The sequence below is a fragment of the Copidosoma floridanum genome, unplaced genomic scaffold (assembly GCF_036245765.1).
Source record: "Copidosoma floridanum isolate Cflo_tuat_1 unplaced genomic scaffold, Cflo_Japanese_pri ptg000017l, whole genome shotgun sequence".
NCBI classification, from domain to species: Eukaryota; Metazoa; Arthropoda; class Insecta; order Hymenoptera; family Encyrtidae; genus Copidosoma; species Copidosoma floridanum.
In genome coordinates this window covers 1,807,252-1,824,841 of record NW_028321894.1, presented here as the reverse complement: position 1 = coordinate 1,824,841, position 17,590 = coordinate 1,807,252, and the positions used below count along the sequence as shown (strand labels likewise).

General features: G+C 36.6%; 1 protein-coding gene across 1 annotated transcript; it reads right to left on the bottom strand.

Moving 5' to 3' along the window:
- Positions 1-7,000: 7,000 nt before the first annotated feature.
- LOC106646012 (uncharacterized) lies at positions 7,001-16,172 on the bottom strand. Its single transcript, XM_089592439.1, has 8 exons — positions 16,134-16,172; positions 10,467-10,837; positions 10,114-10,382; positions 9,213-9,762; positions 8,316-9,152; positions 7,988-8,201; positions 7,351-7,921; positions 7,001-7,119 (listed from the first exon to the last, which is right to left on the bottom strand). Exons 1-8 carry the CDS (start codon positions 16,170-16,172, stop codon positions 7,001-7,003), a joined length of 2,970 nt encoding a protein of 989 aa, XP_089448565.1.
- Between the last annotated feature and the right edge of the window lie 1,418 nt (positions 16,173-17,590).

Sequence of the window (17,590 nt, the reverse complement as noted above, 5' to 3'; positions counted from 1 at the left end):
GTGTTAGACCAAGCTGTCATAGTCAGTAATAAAAATCAATAGTAAAGCTAAAAATACTAAAATAACAAAGCATAAATTGGGGCATAATGGAGTCCAAGAGGTACCCAAAGCCATTGAAAACAACCAACTATATTCAAAATTAATATGCGAATCTACCCATGCTAATAACTGTGTGCATATCCTGATTTTTAAAAAAAAATATATAGTTGTAAGAAACTACTCACATTAGATCAGTCACAATGCAAGGAAAGCAAGTAACTTAAATTATATTACAGATAATTCTGCATGAACACACAGTAGAAGATGAGATTTATGACGAAATAAGCGAATCAAATCCCGATGAATCATTTGAGGGTTATGACAGAGCAGAAGAGGAACATAATGAGGATTTTATTAATTTAAAAAAACTGTTAGAAGATCAGAATTTTAATAAGACCATTAATGGAAAAATTCGAGTAAACAAAATTGAAATATTGCTAATGATTTTAACATTTGTCAAAAGATTTAATTTTCCTGTTGATGCTACTGTTCACTTGTGCAAAATGATTAACAGTTTATTTTATTCAAATGTGATACCAGACTCTCGGTATTTTATAGATAAATACTTTTATCCCACTGAAAACATTGATTATCATGTACTGTGTCCAGAATGCCAAGGATATGTCAAAAAATTATCAAAAAGCGACCGTCACATAATTTGCGAAAACTGTCAAATTCATATAGACACAAAAAAAGGATGATTTACAAATTTCTTTGCTATATTAAACGTGGAAAAGGAATTAAAAAGTGCTTTGGAAAATAATCAGGAAAATTATGACTCAGTCATGACAGGGCAGAGGAATAATGATTATTTTAAAGACTTATACGATGGTTTATACCATCGAAAATTTGTTCAATCTCTTTCCAATGAAAATAAGAAACATTTTGCAACATTTACCTTTAATAGTGACGGATCACCGGTATTTAAGAGTTCAAAGTATTTAGTCTGGCCAATACAAATAACATTAAATGAAATCCCATATCAGAATCAAAGAAACTCCATTGTAGTAGCGTTGTGGTTTGGTCGTGATAAACCAAATATGACAATATTTTTGAAAACTTTTGTAGAACGCATGAATCAATACAGCCAAGGAATTTCGTGTATAATAAATAAGGAACAAAGAAAAATAAAACTTTTTTCATTGTGTTGCTGCGTCGACTCAGTGGCCCGTGCACCTATGCAGGGTATTACGCAGTTTAATGGATTTCATGATTGTAGCTGGTGTTTGCAACGAGGAGAAACAGTGTTTATTGGTAGAGGTCATGCGGTAAAATTTACAATTCCACAAACAAATCAGCAGGTAGAATTGCAAACTGAACACAATACGTTGCAATATTTGCACGAGGCTTTACAAACCGAATCAGTCGTGAATTGTATTAAAGCTGCATCTCCGCTCTTATTATTAGAAAAATTTGATATAATAAAAGGATTTGTGCCAGATAGTATGCACTGTATCGCATTAGGTATAAGCAAGCAATTTTTTGAATATTGGTTCAACACGAGTGGATGTGCTTACTCGTTATCAAAACAAGAAATTAAACTGATAAAGAGTAAATTTTAACTCTTTCAAGGTCCAAGTCAGTTAGCTCATCTATCAAGATCGATAGATGATAGACCTTATTGAAAAGCCCGTGAATGGGATAATTGGGTATTATTTTACAGTGTCCCTTTGCTAAATGAGGTAACGCTTGAAAGACAGTCATTCAAACCTTACGTTGATCATTGGTGCTTGTTAGTTGGAGCCTTTTCAATTTTAATGGAAGAAAGTATAAGCTTTGATGACCTACGTCGCGGTGACCGTCAATTAAGGCAATTTGTGGCAGAAACTCAAGACATACATAGCAAAAAAGCCATGACTTATAACATTTACCAAATGATTCACATTGCTCAAAGCGTCAGTGATTGGGGACCGTTATAGGCTTACAGTGGCTATCCCTTTGAAGCTGGTAACGGACAAATAGTAAGAACAATACACGCGGCAAAAGGAGTAATCCATCAAATATGTCGAAATATTTGTATGAGATCCAGTATCGTTGTTTTAAATGAACATGTTCAAAATCAGAACGCTTTGTCACCTGCACTTTTGTTCTATAATGAATTACAGTTCAAAAATACTTATAAATCGAAAAAAATTAACAGTCGCAGATATTTCGGCGTTCCTCGCGTTTCAGAATCCGTTGTACCAAGGGTAATTGGGTTGTCTGACAATACAAGAGCTTATTACAGAATAATCAAAAATCGATGTATATACCAATCAAAAAAAAAAGAAAATGTTAGAACTAATAATGCATTTGCTCGATTTAGAAATAATGAATTTGGTCCAATTCTAGAATTTTTAGTTGATCCGCTTCTTAATTCTAAAATTTTAACGTATGATAAAATTGATGTAGATAATGGCTTTTCATCAACATGTGCACACATCAAGAGAGTCATTGACGTGAAAAAAAATGTGTATTTTACTGAAATCAATGCAATAGAGAAAATTTGTACTGTAATGGTAGGAAGTGACTACACGTATATTTCATCTCTTCCGTTTATGACAATATACTCTTGATTTTTAATATAGATATATAATTATATAAATATATATATATATATATATATATATGTACAATTTTTTTTAATATACTTATGATGTAACCACGTAAATATTTTTAATTAACGATGTTTTACAAAGGGACCTACTGTTTCTACAATCAAATGTTTACCGGAAAATAAATAACTAGACTACAAGTTGTCTATTGTATGTTTGATTTGAAATTATACAGAGTACTTAAGTCTATTGTGCAAAATACCAAACAAAAAACCCAATTGTTACTTTCTTCATCCTCATCGAACAACTGAACTCTTATTGCGATATCTTGATATCATGCAAAATGGTGCAACCTAAGCAATTTTACCGTCACATAACCAAATTATCGAGCCGCAGACTCTATATATAACTTAGTTATATGACGGTAAAACCGCTTGAGTCACACCAATTTACAAGATAGCGAAGTATCGAAATCAGACCCTAGCTACTAGTACAGTTAAAAAAAGGCAAAATAATTGAATAAAAATACCAGCTATTAATATATATAAGTGTTTAAAACAGCTGACGATACAAATGTTCGAAACAGCTGGTAAAATAGCTATTTTTTAGCGTATCAGGAACCTAAGGAAACAGCCAGCTGATAAAACAGCGAATAATAAAACTGTTCTAAACAGCTAAAAAAATAGCTGTTTTAAATGTATAAATAAGTTGTAACAATAACTACTAATTTAGGTGAAAAGATAGTAGTTTTATTAACTGTACGGAACAGTTAAAATAATAGCTAAAAAAAGCACCTATTTCATATTCTGATATAGGTACATTTTGTAATAGCTATTAAAATAGCTTAAAAAAAGTAGCTAAAAAAACCATACGACAACAGCTATTCAATCACGTGAGATAGCTATTTTTTTAAGTATTATGTTATCTATTTTTTTTAGCTGTATTATTAGCTGAAAATTTTTAATTGGGTGGAATAACAAGCAATCGACATTTTTTTCAGTGATAATTTATTGCAAAGAAAACAACGAGCTCAAACATTGTTGTTTTATTTACATTTCTGATTGTCTTAAACATGATACAATCTCGGTATTTGTGTTCCAAAAAAATTTTATTGAATTTTTAAAGTCAGAGCATGCTAAAATTGACAAAATATATTATATGAGTGATGGTGCTCCACAGCAGTTTAAAAATAAAAAAAATTTTGTAAATATTTGCTATCACGAAGTAGATTTTGGATTTAAATGTGAATGGCATTTTTTTGCCACGTCGCATGGAAAAGGGCCTTGTGATGGGATCGTGGGTAGCACAAAACGATTAGCTCACCGTGTGAGTTTACAACGGGGATCGACAAACCCAATTCTAATCGCAAATGATTTATTCGAGTGGGCCAAAACTGCTATCAAAAAAGTTACTTTTTTTATGTTGGAAATTAAGTTTACGACGAAGCATCTAAATTTATAGCTAATCGCTTTTCTAAAGTAATTACTGTAAAAGGTACACTTTATTTGCACAGAATGATACCTTTAAGTGATGAAGTTGGACAAGCAAATGTATTCAAGTACTCCAATACTACTTGTTGTCAAAATGTTAAAATTATAAAATAAAATCAATTTCTCAATAGCTTTTGTTACTAACATGAGAAACTCGTTTCTTTCTAAATTTCTAGCTAAATAAATATAATCAGCAGCCATATATATTTTTATCAAAAAGATAAGAAAATTTTACGTAAAAATACTTATTTTTAATGATTTTATTATGATTTTTGTAAGCCTGTAGAAAATGAAAGAAAAAAAGTCGATTTTTCATGTTCCAAGATTTTTTCCTGTATTCTCTTCCTTTATTTTTTATACACATATCCCAATGTTTTCGCATCGTTTGAAAAACGGTTTTTGACGTAGAATTTGACAAGGAATCGAATGATGGAGTCAATTTTAAAATAATATTTGGGGAACGGCTTCAAAAATTGATTTTTTTGAAAAAAAGTCGTTTTTCAAGCAAATAACGTTTTTTTTTAATCTTCAAAATATTTTTATCGAAAGGTTGAGAAAATTTTACGTTGAAATACATATTTAATACAATTTTTTTATGATATTAAAATGCTCGCTACAAATAAAAGATATAATGACTTTTGAATTTTTTTGAATTTTCGAACCGTTGCACCGGCCTCTGTAGGCACTAAAAGAAATGTTTCCTGACGGGTTATATCTTTTTTTGACTTATAGAATCGATATGCAAAGTTTTAAAGAAATCGGAGAACCCAAGGTACAAACGCTTACCATATTTAAAAGAATGACCCATAAATACAATAATTAATTTTTATTATGTTTTCTTCTTTTACAATTTTTCCTCCGTAACTGAGAACAAAATTGAAAGAGGTAAAAGGAACGCAAACATATGGTGCAACGGTGGGAATTGTTTTTCTCATACGGATAAACTTACATAAACGCTTTTACGGATACTTGGCCCCTTTTTTGTGTTAATGAAAAAAAAAAAGGGAAAAAATTATACATCTATTTCTAAACAAAAAAGGTTTATCTAATAGTGATCTTTCATAAAAACAAGAAAATAAGAGCTTTACATTGATCTTATAAATTAAATTCAAAGTGATTTTTCTAATATTACATGCTAAACTGAAAATTCTTTAAATAAAACATGCCAAAAAGGGTACAGTTGAATGATCTGCTATTTTGTAGGAATATTTTTTATTTTTTTAGGAAAGTTTTTTTAAACCATCTGAAGATTGGATGAAAGAGCACAGTCTTGTACTGGCAAGCTGCCATGTTGTTTATATTGTATAGTGCCGTTAAATGTTGTTTATAATTGTTCTGTTATTAGATATTAATAAATATTTATTAAAACCACACCCAACTAACGTAGGTATACTCATTCCAACGATGATTGCACCAAGTTTGTACATAATATTGTTTCACACGAGGAATCCTTACATTTATAATTATAATACTTGCCATATGATTTTATAAAAGTATAACTGTACGAGGCATATGCGTTATCACACACTAGGCTCGGATATGGTGATTCGGAAAACACAATAAAACACAATAAAATTAAACAGCATAAAAATAACAACTTTTAATGTCACTCACAGGCCAAGAAAACACAGTTAATACACACAAAAATTGTAAAGGTCAAATTTATACCGGAGAAAATAAATACTGTCTATATTCTTAAAGCAACGAACTATTGAAATATATAAAGGTAAAGAATGTAGAAAGAAAAGAGTCAAGTTAAATAACACGATGTGTAAACACGCACTGGCCTTGAGCTCGCAAGAGATTTTGAAAGTTACTCGAAATAAATGTGAAACTGAAAGCACTGATAGAGTATAACTGATTGAAATATTGAATAACTATAAACCACTGTCTGTAAAAAATGCACAATTACTGTCTGTAAAAATACACAAGAGTTTCACTGAGTCTTGCTGTTGATAATCACTGGTAGTTCGATGAGATTAACTATTTGAGCTGGTCTGCAAATTATGCCATGAGCAACTGAAACAAAGCACTAAGTGCGCTGCACTGCACAACTGAGTTTTGTCCACTGCATAGCGAGAGTTAATCAGAAGATTTACACTAGCATTTAAGGTGATGTATGCACCTTTGAATGCTAGAGTTTGGCAACGTAACTTAAGAGAGTCTTTCTTCGACGAGAGCTGAGTATAATCTGGCGCTTACAGTATACAAAGCTTGCCGCGTGAATACGCACACACACACCTGCAGCGCGCCAAGTCAACCAAGCGCACACGCACAGAGCGTTGAGCTGCCAGAGACAACAAATGTACACAATGTACACAAAAGCCGGGCCTACTGTCGGTTGCTCTCATTTCCAACATTCCGCCCGCCGTCAGTCAACGGCTGACAACAGCCGTAGACCGGCAGTGGCACCAACTTGTGAATTGGTCTCTTGAGAGCGCCCACTGAGGTCTTGAGAGTCACTACTCTAACCAGGCCATCTTTGCCTGGGTGGACGTCGACGACTCTGGCCAGCGGCCACTTTCCTGGTGGTAGAGTCTCACTTGTTATAAGCACCAATGAGCCTGTCTTGATGTCATGAGCTGGAGTATGCCACTTGGAGATTGAGTTTACTCTAAGAAAGTACTGTGTAGACCACTGCTTCCAAAATCTTTGTTTTTGAGCTTGGATTAGCTGCCAGCAAGTGAGCCTTGCTGGAGGTAAATCCAACAAGCACGGTTCTGGTGGTGAGTTTAGCGCCGATCTGACTAAGAAGTGTCCTGGAGTGAGAGTGTCTAAATCCTCTGGATCATTGGTAAGTGGTTCTAGTGGTCTAGAGTTACGTATTGCTTTGATTTGAGTGAGCAACGTCGTGATCTCTTTAAGCGTGTAAAGAGTCTCTCCCATAGTCTGATGGAGATGGTGTTTCATTGACTCCACTACTGCCTCCCATTTTCCTCAAATGTGAGGAGCAGCTGGAGGGTTAAAGTGCCATGACGTTTCATCTTGGGCGAGCATGGCTGATAGATGAGAATTTTGACTGATTGCTTCTGAGTATAACTGTTGAAGAGCCCTGTCTGAACCAACGAAGTTCGTCCCAAAATCAGAATACAACTTAAATGGACGTCCTTGATGTGAGACAAATCGCTAATACGCTGACAAGAATCCTTCGGTAGAGTAATCTGTCACTGCTTTGAGATGCACAGCAGAGGTCGAAAAACACACGAACACACATATCCAACCCTTGTATGTCTTCGACCCTCTGCCGCGCTAAGATTTGAGATGTATCGGACCTGCGTAGTCGATACCTGTGTGAACAAACGGTCTGGAGGGAGTCACCCTGGCCTCGGGTAACTGTCCCATGAGTTGTTGTGCTCTTTGTGCCCGGTACCTGGCACATTTGACACAGTAGAGGATTCTGGATCGGATGGGGGCCTTTCCACCGATTATCCAAAACTCTTGACGAGTTTTGCTAAGAGTGAGCTTAGTTCCTCCGTGTAGAGTTTGTCGATGAGCCTGATCGATAACCAAACTGGTGAATTGAGCTTGACGAGGAAGTAGGGCAGGATGTTTCGCATCAGATTTGAGCTTGGCATTCATGAGTCTGCCTCCCACACGCAGTATGCCAGCATCATCAGTATATGCCATCAACCGGTGGAAAACATGGCCCTTTGGGAGAGAACCTGATTTGAGCATCCTGATTTTCTCCTTGAAGCATTCCTGTTGAGTTAATCTGATGAGTAAGAGCTTAGCTTGAGTGATGAGTTCTGCAGTGACAGCTACAGATGATTCCTGGTGTGTGAGTAAGGCTTTGAACTTGGCACAAGCAAGTAAGAGGGTGGCTGAGATACGATAGAGTTTGTGCAATGTGGAGCTGGACTGAGCGAGCCTGAGTAGGAACTCCGAGTCTGAGACTTATGACACCAATGCTGACACCTGACGCACCTCTGTCTCATCCTCCACCTCGACGTCACTCGGCTGCAGAGGCCAACCATCCTGGGGTTGTATCATCCACTCTGGTCCATGCCACCAGAGCCTATGCTTAATCAATTGTGAAGTGAGAATCCCTCTAGAGGCACAGTCAGCAGGATTCTCCTCTCCAGGGACGTGTCTACAATGTGCTGCAGGGACCAGATCCTGAATTGCTGAAACTTGATTCCTGACGAAATCCTTCCACTTATTTGGATGAGAAGAAATCTAATAGAGTGTGACTGACGAATCTGTCCATAAGTGAATGTTGCTGATATTAAGTGTGAGTTGGTCTATGATATACTTAGTGAGTTTAGCCAGGATGAGAGCTGCTGTCAACTCCAACCTTGGTATTGACATCCTCTCCAGTGGTGATACTTTCGTCTTGGAGCAGACGAATGAGCTTGACGTGACTGAGTCTGGCTTTATCACCAGGTAAAGCACAGCACCCATAGCATCCTGAGACGCATCAGCAAAGCCATGGAGTTCCACTGCAGAAGAAGGATGTGCTCCAAGCCATCTAGGAATCGTCACTCCGGAGAGTTTGGCTAGATCATCACGTATTTGTAGCCACCTCTGAACGAAAGCATCTGGTATAGGTGTATCCCATGTAATTTTGAGTAGCCACAATTCCTGAATGATGAGTTTGGCTGCAACAATCACTGGAGCAACTATTCCAAGAGGATCGAAGATTTGAGATATTTCTGAAAGAATTGTTCTCTTCGTTGGAGTTTGACTGAGAGGCTTGAGTGTGCACTGAAAGGTGAGATTGTCTAAAAGTGGTTTCCAAACCATTTCGAGTACTTTAGCATCACAGTCATCGAGAGAGAGTGCTGATTCTTCACTGGAGTTTGAGTAACTGAATCTTGGCCAGTTTGAGTACCACTTAGCCAGGGGCAATCCGCCCGCCATGCACAGCTCCTTTAGATGGAGGGCCTGCTCGTTCAAATCATCTGGAGTCTCCGCTCCACCAAAAATGTCGTCCACATATCTGCCGCTGGTGAGAATCTGGGCCTCCTGGGGGTAACGGTGCCCTTCATCCTTTACCAGCTGCAGCAGTGAGCGTGTGGCCAGAAATGGAGCAGGCCTCGTCCCGTAGGTCACTGTGGTGAGCTGGAAGTGAGCTTCTTCGTGAGTTTGGCTATGCCAGATGATTTGCTAAAGATCCCAATCGTCTGGATAAACCTGGGTCTGACGATACATCTTGGAGATGTCCGCAGAGAAAGTCCATTTGAATGTGCGTAACCAGAAGAGTATATCTGTTATGTTGGGCAGTAGATTAGGTCCCGTGTGAGTTATGCTGTTAAGTGAATGTCCAGAGGAAGTGAGGGCTGATCCATTGAAAACCACCCTGATTTTGGCGTTGTCTCCATCTTCCTTTAATATGCCGTGATGAGGCAGATAAAAATGAGGCTTGATGTTGAGCTCATCTGCAGGCACCGGTCGCATATGGCCAAGACTTGAATATTCATTCATGAAATCTGTATAGAGCTTGTCGTACTTGTCGTCTGTTTTGAGCCTGGCCACCGTGCGATCAAAGCATTTACGAGTACGGTTGACTGAGTTGCCCAGCAGAGATGGAGATTGCTTCAGAGGAAGCTTCACCACGTATCTTCCGGTGCTATCCCGAGAGTGAGTTCGCACGAAGTGTTCCTCACACTCCTGTTTCTCTGGCGTAAGCTGCGAGCTTGACTTTGAAGGGACCTCTTCTTGAATCCAGAAGTTGATGAGTAATTCCTGAAGTTTATCTTCTATTTTTGAAACGATATGGTGAGTGTGACGAGTAATCTTTGTAACAGGCTGGTAAACGCAACCCGATAAAATCCAACCAAACAGTGTACGTTGAGCGATAGGTTCTGATTAAGAACCTCTGAGCAGATCTAAGGTAATTATAGCTGAATAGTAGTCAGTGCCAAGTAGCACGTCTATGTCTCGTGGAAGATAGAAATGGGGGTCAGCTAACTCCAGAAACTCCGTATGCAGCCACGATCTTGTCTTACATTGAAAAAATGGTAGTGGAGCTGTTACTCTAGGTAAGACGTGGAGCACCACATCGACGCTGGAGTCAGAATATAATAAAAACAATCTTAGTTCTACTTTACCAAGTGCTTTACTGACTACGTTGCCTCCAATGCCCAGAATACAGATGTTGGACTTCGTGCGCGTCAGCTGCAGACGCTTTACAGCATCTTCCGAAATATATGATGATTCTGAACCTTGGTCGATCAGAAGCCTGAGATGATGATGTGAAGCTGGAGCACTTACCTGGGCTACTGCTGTTGGCAACAAGATAGATAAGTGACTAGATGTTTGGTTGGACGATGTGATCCTTGTTGAGTTTGACTTGATGTTGACTCTGGGATGAGTATTACTAGATGTGGAGTTTTGACGATGAGTTGGTCTAATGACTGCGCTGATTTCCTATTCTTGATGTTGAGTCGGCTGAGACGCCAACCTGCTAATCAGTTGCAACAACCGAGCGCCGTGAATCATGGTATGGTGAGCCTTAATACAGGTTTGGCACCTCTTCGTGTTCATACACTCAGCAGCAGCATGGCGGCCCAAACAGTTGAAGCACAAAGGCTTGTCATCCACGAACCAGTATCGTTGGTCAATGAAGAGGGCCGCGAATGCCGGACAGCAAGCAATAAAGTGTTGCTGGTTGCAGTACGTGCACGGGAACACTGGAGGAGCCGGTCTATCATCCTGCGACTGAGCCGAACTCCCAACCCGATTCTGCTGAGCGTTGCTGCCCGGTCGAGTGTTGCTGAGCGGTTGAGATTGACCTGTATGAGCGTGCTGAGCTTTGCTTGGTTTGGATTGAGTCTTACTAGATGTGGATGAGTTATCTTGTCTTTTTCATCGCGCACTGCCACCGGATCACTTCCCAATCACCCCGATCTGGCTCGAAGGACCAAAAATTTACGAGGCGTATGCGATAGCACACACTAGGCTCGGATATGGTGATTGGGAAAACAAAATAAAACTCAATAAAATTAAACAGCATAAAAATAACAACTTTAAATGTCACTCACAGGCCAACAAAACACAGTAAATATACACAAAAATTGTAAAGGTCAAATTTATACCGAAGAAAATAAATACTGTCTATATTCTTAAAGCAACGAACTATTGAAATATATAAAGGTAAAGAATGTAGAAAGAAAAGAGTCAAGTTGAATAACACGATGTGTAAACACGCACTGGCCTTGAGCTCGCAAGAGATTTTGAAAGTTACTCGAAATAAATGTGAAACTAAAAGCACTGATAGAGTATAACTGATTGAAATATTGAATAACTATAAACCACTGTCTGTAAAAAATGCACAATTACTGTCTGTGAAAATACACAAGAGTTTCACTGAGTCTTGCTGTTGATAATCACTGGTAGTTCGATGAGATTAACTATTTGAGCTGGTCTGCAAATTATGCAATGAGCAACTGAAACAAAGCACTAAGTGCACTGCACTGCACAACTGAGTTTTGTCCACTGTATAGCGAGAGTTAATCAGAAGATTTACACTAGCATTTAAGGTGATGTATGCACCTTTGAATGCTAGAGTTTGGCAACGTAACTTAAGAGAGTCTTTCTTCGACGAGAGCTAAGTATAATCTGGCGCTTACAGTATACACAGCTTGCCGCGTGAATACGCACACACACACCTGCAGCGCGCCAAGTCAACCAAGCGCACACGCACAGAGCGTTGAGCCACCAGAGACAACAAATGTACACAATGTACACAAAAGCCGGGCCTACTGTCGGTCGCTCTCATTTCCAACAATAACATTTTACTAAGGTACCCAAGCACCCACTGTCTACTGGTTTAATGATTTTTTTTTTTTTTTTTTAATTTTTTTTTTGTACTAACCAAAATTTCAATAAAATTTTACCGTTCAAATCAGAGACGTCTGCTTTCGAAACTGTAATATTTTTATCGTTGCTGCTTTCTAGTTTTTTAGCAGTACAAGTAGTAGTGTTTGGTAAAATCTTATTGCTAGATTCACGTAGAAAGCTCGTACTTGCTGAGTATAGCATTTCATTAGTGACACCACCACTGTTTCTGAAGGAATCATTTTGTTCGTTTGGGATTGAAAAGCTTATATATATTAAATAGACATTAATATCAGCGTTTATTTTCTTTCTCTATGTTGTATTTTAAAACTGTTTTATAATAGTTCTTACTAAAAATTATAGATCCACATGGTCTCTCGTAACAACTATCAATTACCTTTGTCACTTCTAATGAAGTTCTGCTTAACACCGGCTCTTACTGTAAATATATTGGCGTTGAAGTTTTATTTCATTCTTAATTAAGTACTTTGTACAGATTTCAAGTACATGTCCACATACAGGTTTGATTGGATCACTTTTCTAGAAATACGAGAAATAAAAATTTTTTTAATTTCCAAAATTTTATTCTTATTTGTTAGATGTAGTAAGCATAAGAGAATTTATCATGTACTAAAGTATACACTCTTCTTTTCTTTAACTAACGATAATACAGATACTATGAAATTCAAATGCACAAAGAGGGCTTCACGGTAAAAAAATGTCAAAAAAATATCGAATGGGACGTTTTGTGTTTTGCTTGAAAAATATGCATCTGAGTGATTCTACATGAAAAAAATTTATTTTAAAAATAGTGTAATAAAAAGACGCAAAGAATTTTTTTCTGAGCCTGGGACGGTCTAGTAATTTATTAAATAAATTGTCAAAAATAGTGTTGATGGACATTATTTTAAAATTAAAGATTGTGTATTTTATTTCATGTCATTAATTTAAAATTAATTGTCTATGACGTAATTTGTCTACTAATTTTTTCACTATGTTTATTAATATATTTTAACAAATAAAACTTATAAATCACTTGTTGGTCAACAAAGAATAATTTTACAAAAAATGTAACAGTCCTGAAAAGCTACACCTACTCTGTATACTGCCACACACTTAAATGACAGAGTTCGTTAATAAATGCACGTATAAAAAGTAAAAGATTTCAAAAATCTCAAATGCTATCAACCTAAGCTTTTGAAAATTAGTGTGCAGGGCCAACAATATATATATCTTTTTAAAAAAATTTTATTTTATCAAATAAAACACAAATTTTTGTTGACCCATACGCCACTGAAGCTCATTTTTATGGGTACCTTCTACCACCGTTGTGTAAAAGATGTTAATCCCAAATTCCAAGCCCACAGTCCCTAGTACCCTCTACCCAACTTTGCCGTAATCTTTACACCTCTTTTCTCCCACTCAGCTGCTTTTTCCCTCTTTTCCAACCCTGATCCCTGAACCCTGCGCCTTGCTTAAGCGGCCATGTTTCTACTTGTCTGAGACTTGCACCTTAGTCAACTTAGCTACGAGGGCTCTCAATAGAACACAAGTTATGGATATACGAAAAAACGACTAACTGGAATTTTTTCTATTTACTAAAAGATTACTAGACCGATTGGGACTTTATTTAGGTATAAATTTCTTCACTTAGTTTATGCGTTAAAAAAATTTTTTTTTGTTTAATGCACAATTTTCTGACAAAATACAAAATCACCATATTTTAAAATTTTTTTATTACATTAAAACTTGATGTGTCTTTCGTATCCTGATGACGAAAAAAAAGCTTAAACCCAACTTAAAAATCTGACATAGTTCAAACTCATAAGGGTAGGATACTTGCATTCTACAACATCTAAATCACTTTTGACCATTATTATTTGTTGAGTTCGACGTTGATCAACTTAGTTTGAATAACTAATATTAGTTAAATTATTTATAACACTTATAATAGTAGCAAGCAGTACTTTTTTAAAAGTACTTTTTTTTAAGTATAACAAAATGTTTGGTTCTAACAAGAATTACTTACAATGTCATGAAAACCATACATTTTTACTTTTTTGAAACCAAAATGTTAAAAAGGACGAGAAAGGATAGAATGTCTGCAAAGTTTGGAGATCTACATATTAAAAAAATATTTAATTGATTTTAAAGACTGTTCTCTTATAAATAGTAGAATTATATTGCTTAAAAAAGTTTTTTATTTAAATCGCAGAATATAAAAGAATCACAATAATACATCCAAGGTAACGTGATACTTTCGAGGCACTTACCTAAATAGCAATATTGCATATTGCTTCTTTTGGTCAATCACAGATGGCGTTAAAGTTTGTAGGGTAGTTTTGCCATAAAAACTAAGAGAAAGAGAAAGTGACAGAAAACGACACAGGTAAGAAGCATATAGGGTGTGTACTAGCTGGTATAACAATAACCCTTAGAGTATACACATTGTTGGAATCGTCTGTTAATATTTTTGTGTTTGTAAGTTTGTAACTTCCTAGAGTCAGAACAATCACCCACGATATTTATCTTAGAATGGGAGTTCACATCATGAAAAGTCATGGTACAGTAGATCAGCTGCAAAAAGAAGAAGATAAAAGTTATAATGGAGTGAATAAGCTTCTCTTTTTATATTTGCTTGATTTTAACTTCGCCCTGCCCCTCATGATGTACTTCCGGTTCCCTGTACACCACACAACGCCACCATACCACACTACATTATCCCACCACACCAGACCATACATTTTGAGTTTTTCTTATTTTTTTTTTTAACCAATTTCTAAACAAAAAAAAAAACAGCTTTTCAAAAAGAGATTCGAACGGTCATCCTCTTGCACACTAGAGCAAGCATCTGACCCACGCTGCTATGAGTGAGCCCAACCTAGGAGAACCAATTACTTGATTTCATCGTACAGTTAGTAACACATTTCTAATGTAAATTTTTTGATACCCATTTTTTTCCAAAATTAGGAAATTAGTATATATAAGCAGAGTGCTCTCATGTGTATCAATAAACATTTATTCACTTATTATTTATTTGTTTTTCTTTAAATAAATAAATGATTTTTTGTGCAATCATTCACATTTTTCCATAATTTTTTGTATTTACAAAAAAAAATTTTTGGTACTGTATAATTACAATATTTGATTTTTATTGTGTTTTTTTCTTTTACAAAATTAAGAGAGGTAGAAGGAGCGCAAATATGTGCAGCAACGCCAGAAATTATTTTTTTATATTGTTACATGTTAAATTGCAAATTTTTAAAATTAAACATGTGAAAAAGGGTACAGTTGAATAATCTGCAATTTTTTTTGGGTACTTCTTGTGGTATTTTGAGTATTCTTTTAATGCTTGTATACTATTTATCAAAAAAACCTACATGTAATAAACTTCCTGAAGGAATATTGTTTATTTTGTAGTGTGCCGTTATTTGTTGGTTACAATGTTTTAGTTATTTAATATTAGAATATTGATTAAAACCACACCTAACTTACGTAGATATACTTATTCTGACGAGAGTTGCACCACCTTTATATACACAATGTCGTTTCATGGAAGGTATATTTATATTTATAACTATATTATCTGCCATATAATTTTATAGACGTATAACGTCTCACTTAGGTACCCAAGCACCCACGGTCCACTGGTTTTGTCTTAGGATAACACATCTTTAACATTTAACTCAAGCTCTTTTTAGCTACATAGCCCTTAATCTCTTCTTTGATCTCATATCGTAGTATCCACTCATCTGCCGTTTTGAGAAAACAATGCAAACAATAAGTTTTTATACTAATTTATAAAGCAAAGTCGCTAAAACTGTTGTAATCGCTAACCGCGAAATCTACTGAACCCATTTTGCGGCGATTTTTTATACTGATTCTTCCGAGATGGTTTTCGCATAGTTTTTTTCTTAAAAAAGTTTACAACAATGGCGATAAACAAGAAAAAAATTTTGCTAAAATAAGCAAGCTTTGCGCCTTAGTTCAGTAGGATCTGCGAGGTGGCGTCGAGATAAAATTGAAGCCCCCCGCAGTCAGAGATAGTAAAGAGTGGTTATAAGATGCCCCATTGAGTTATCTATTGTCGAAGCCGTTCATCGGTAGTACACCAAGCACAGGTGCGTCAGTCGTGCAGCTGGGCATTCCGGCTACCAATGACACTCTCTTCTCATGGACAAGCGAAATAACTCGATTTTTACCCCGGGAGGCCAAGATATTTGAGTGCCACGGAAAAATGGGCGTTTTGAACGTCAGCGTCTCTGGCGGAATTCCAGGAGACGGGTCTTACCTGATCCAACACTTCAGAGGTCTGTGGCCGTTCAACCATCTGGCCAGGTGCCGTCAGACAATTTTCTACTTTGAATAAAAGTCAGAAAAGATAGCCCTGAAAAGTACGGGCAGCCACAACGGCTTTATTCTCAGTGGTCATACCGAGGGCATACCTACAGAGAAGGTCTTCTCGAGGCCCACTCTCCCGACTCACGATAAGCGGTTGGTTATCTGAGGAACAACCCGAAGACGAGATATTCTTTGGTCAGTGGCGTATTTCCCTCCGTCACGGTCTCCATACACAGAGACTTTGAGGGTCCGAGTCAAGCTACCCGCAACCAGCTCTCCATCATCAAGAATAATGGAAGTTTTACCACTATCTCTTTTCAGGGCTACTTCAAGTATCAACGCTCTCTGCTTCACAATTACTCTCATTGGTTTTTAAAATTTTTTTAAGGGCCACCTTAATCTAAACTACCTTGCGAACGAACATATTTTTACTACCAATTCTGAAAACGATTCGTCAACTAAAAGACTATTTAAAGCCAGCTACTATTAAACCAAGTAAGTCATTAACTGGCAGGCGTCACGGGTGGAGTTGTTTATCGAAAGGCTAGGGAGCCAGGAATCACCGATCCTCTCCAAGATCGACGCTGGGAGAACCTAACAGCTATGAAGGAAAAACAAAGTTGAGCCAACGGGACAATTTCCAACAGACAAGCATTAAAAGCTAATCCCTCCACATTAGATCACCAAAACAACTGAGTCTGCAAAAAAATAATGTGCTTTAGACACTAACGTCTTTGGTGTAGTACCTAGAGACGTTAGGAAAGATCTCTACAACCTGCTTCAAAGCTTCAAACGTTGTAGTTTTCCTTCTGATCAGTGTGGTGCTACAATAACAGGCTAGAGAAGATCACCCTGAGGTATAGAGGCAATCACGTTGGGTGGAAATTTCAGTCAAGAAAGAATTTACTTAAGAAGCTCACCAACCCTTTTTAGGATCATCAGACGTTGAACTACCTTGCCAACAAATAGATTACAAACTAATAAAGTCAAAAAACATAGCCTTTAGGGGTCACAAAAGTCTTAACTATGCCAAAAGTTGCAGGAAATCGAATTGAAAAGAAAACTTTAAATGCGTCTAATAAATACAATCTTAAGCGTCAACAAAATGACGCTAAACATTCATCGATATTGAAGCAGCATCAAAATTGATAAATAAAGAATTTATTAAGTGAAAGATCAGCTTTGTACCATAACCCTTATAGTTACCTCTTAAATCTTCCAGATTTTCAAACAGGTAAAACATGTATTCATATTTTTGTAGCGATAAGAAATGTAGAGATTGAGCTCCAGTACTACGATGCTGTGGTAGTGAAGTTGTGAGATAGGAGAAAAAAAATTCTTTTTAATCATACATTTTTTTTAAGTTCTAATTTTTTACAGCTTAAAAAAATAGCCCAGTGTATAGAT